Here is a 3078-nt window from a genome sequence, read left to right as displayed (position 1 = left end):
AAGTCAGCATGTTCGTAGTGTACATCATCATCCATCCACCTCGGTTCTAGTAGCAGCGTGGTCCCTAGCAGTCGGCACTGCTCCAACGGTTTACCCTAACGAGCATAATGATTTTTGAATCCCCTGCAATGCCGTCCACTGAAGAAGCTCCACCACCTACCCAACTTATTGCATCCCACACCAGATCTGGATCCGTCATTCCTCCGTGAATCCGCCGATAATAAAGAGCGTGCAACGAAGGTTTTCGACTTGGCCGTCGGTAAATGCGAGACAAGGGATGCTGTGACTGTGCTCACAGATCAAGCGACACCAAGGATTTAGCTGGGCTACTCAAGATCGAGTTCTCAGCTGCTGGTGTGTAGTTGGAAGAGGACGAGCGGATTTACGTTCATCCTAAGGTCCCTTACAAGATCAGTCAGTCTTCCCCAACCCCAATCGCACAAAATCAATACTCATGGAAACCTGAAGCGCGCTGAGATGTCCTACAATCTTCCCGTCAAGTACGCAGTGAGGTCAATGTTGTCGAACTCGCATCTACGAATCACCCTCGTTTGTTATTTGAAACGGGGCTTCGCGTGAGGACGTGAATGCTTCTCATGGATGCTCGCGTCGAGCTTCTCATGTCGTCTGATGCGGTTGCAGAGTGTCTTTACAAGGTGGGCTTTCCCCTTCCCGTTGATGTGACACGTTGGACTGACATTCAAATAGAGGGTAGCAAATTACTTCAGCATTTGGCTGCCGAACGGTGAGGCACATACAGATATCGTGTGGTACTATCACATGCCGCAGCTTGAGTGTAGTCAGATGGCGAGTTATGTTGCTTTCTACGATGAAAAGGTCGATGTATGGATTGATGGCAAGACACAAGGATGATTTTAGGGTGGTTAGTGCATGTGAAGGCGTTCGTTCTTTATTTTGTTCAACAGGGAGACACGAATGCAAATAGTTTCACAATCGTAACTGTAGCGCTACGCGCATTCTATGTAAAATTATACCACGAAGGCCGTGACGGCTCGATGAGCGAGAAAGACATTCCTGAGTCCATATGGACCCGCCACCGTCTTATTGAATACTGTGAATGAGTAAAATGGCAACATCGCACACCAAACATAGCTAGAAAAACAACCAGTCAGTGTAGTTCCAACGGCCACACCGACGCACCCAGGAACGGACATGCAAGCACCAGCACCAGCGATGTGTAGAAATCGAAAATCTTCTGATGTCAGATTGTGGACATGATGGCGACTTCGAGACAGGGAGGGAGAATATCCCCATGTAGGTTTGGAGCTGGGTGGCAGAGAGCGCCTCCTGCACGTAGTGGGACTTTGAAATCGATTGCGTGGATGCGGCCAAGACGTCCTCAACAAATTTGACTATGGCGTCGACGAGTGTGAAAGATATCGACATTTGGGAGGTGCTTGTGAGTGTGCTCCAGGCAGTGGTCGTACTCTGGGAGATCGAAGAGCATCCAGGAAGCGGAAAATTCTATGATTTTTGAAGGGCTCTGTACTAGATAGTCCCACGAGTTCGCGCGTCCCTAGAGTTCGCGCATTGGCTTTAGCACACGCAATTCTGCACGGAATCCTTATGTATGTTACATATAGGTTCCTCCCAACATAATACACATGGCCATGTATTTTGTTTGACAAAAAATGAAGCGGATCTCGTGCCATGGTCGAGTTATGGGTGTTCGAGGCTCATTTTGTGCATAGATGACTCCCTCCAAAGGTCAGATCACCACGGAAAAATCTGGGATGTGATATCATGGTTCTACATGATTATACAATGCTAAAATAAATTTCTCCGGGGCCACATGCTTGTCAGAATCATCCGCTGTGAATGAAATACGACCCAGACGTGACAATCTATCCAAAGCGTTATAATGACTGCACGCATCCAAACTCCGCCGTACCGAAATGCGGCACAAAAACACCAATGCAGACTTTCAAATGGTGCGGAGTGTGAAAAGGCATGGCGGCAAACGTGTGACATGGTGTGACAAAATGCGCGAACTCTAGGGAAAACTCACCTGGCCTTCCCAATAAGTAAGCCTTATTAAGCTTGGTGATTACGTGTCTCACCAAGTTTACTAAGGCTTGGATGTTGTAGTTCCCCAACACCAGTGTTAAATCACGCCCCAAATACCCATTTTACCTTACAGCTCTTCTCTCTACCCCGCCCAAAAGAGTAAGCCCTGTTCGGCTATACATCCCGCCCTCTCCTAGCGGCCGGCACTTCCCGCAACCCCCGACTTATTCCAAACCTTGTGAAAGGGCGGGCGGCTTCCCACGCCCTTTCCTCCTTTCCTCCACACGCACAACGTTCCAGGGCGGTACAACGCACGATCGCCGACAACCCAAGTAACCGGACACCACCCCAGGCACTGCCCTACCCCCTCCAACGTGTTTGTTCTCTGTCAATACCACATCCTGCCGCCATATCTGCCTGCACGCTGTCCTCCTCGTCCCCGCTACACTCCAATCACACTATCCGCCATGCCCCGCGGAACGGGGGCTTCTAGGCTGAAAGGCCTCTCAAGGTCAATCATATCCCATCACTTCAGAGGGCGTCATCGCCAGACACGCGTGCTGACAGCCGGCAAGCAAGGTCAGCGTATCGAAGCAGCGGCAGCAAGCCGCCAGGCCCAGTTCCAAGGTATCTGGCATATTTCCTTCTTTCTATCACTATTATACTAATTTATTACACAGAGATGTCTGCTGAGGACCGTGAGATGGTTGAAACAATGATGGTGGACTATGGTATGGATCTCGACCCACTACCGTATACTGCGCCCCCAGGAGACGAAGGCTTGGACATGAGTCATGCAGGAGGTGAATACGAAGCGTTCGAGGGGCTCGCTCATGAAGTCGCTGGGATCAGTGGATGGTATGTGTCATTTTTTCGTTGCCCACAGTTTCTCGTTTACACTTGGGTTCTAGCCGCTATGTAGACCCTCGTACTCGCTCCGACCGTATTGAAAACGAGACTGATCACTGGAACGTTCAAATGGACCTACTCGTGGAGGCGTATTTAGACTACCGCTGCCGTGACTCAAGAGGCGGTGTGCCACACAACGGA

General features: G+C 50.0%; 1 protein-coding gene across 1 annotated transcript; it reads left to right on the top strand.

Annotated features, from left to right (window-relative positions):
• Positions 1-596: 596 nt before the first annotated feature.
• DEU56DRAFT_918522 (uncharacterized protein) lies at positions 597-873 on the top strand (the record flags this gene model as incomplete). The annotated part of the gene is made up of 2 exons (XM_041358130.1): positions 597-656; positions 709-873. The coding sequence occupies 2 exons, from the start codon at positions 597-599 to the stop codon at positions 871-873; spliced, it is 225 nt and encodes a 74-aa protein (XP_041202568.1).
• Positions 874-3078: the final 2205 nt, after the last annotated feature.

Source organism: Suillus clintonianus (genome assembly GCF_016758775.1).
Source record: "Suillus clintonianus strain FC179 chromosome Unknown DEU56scaffold_135, whole genome shotgun sequence".
In the NCBI taxonomy this organism is placed as follows: domain Eukaryota; kingdom Fungi; phylum Basidiomycota; class Agaricomycetes; order Boletales; family Suillaceae; genus Suillus; species Suillus clintonianus.
Note: the sequence above shows the minus strand (reverse complement) of the source record. Positions and strands in the feature narration are given on the sequence as shown.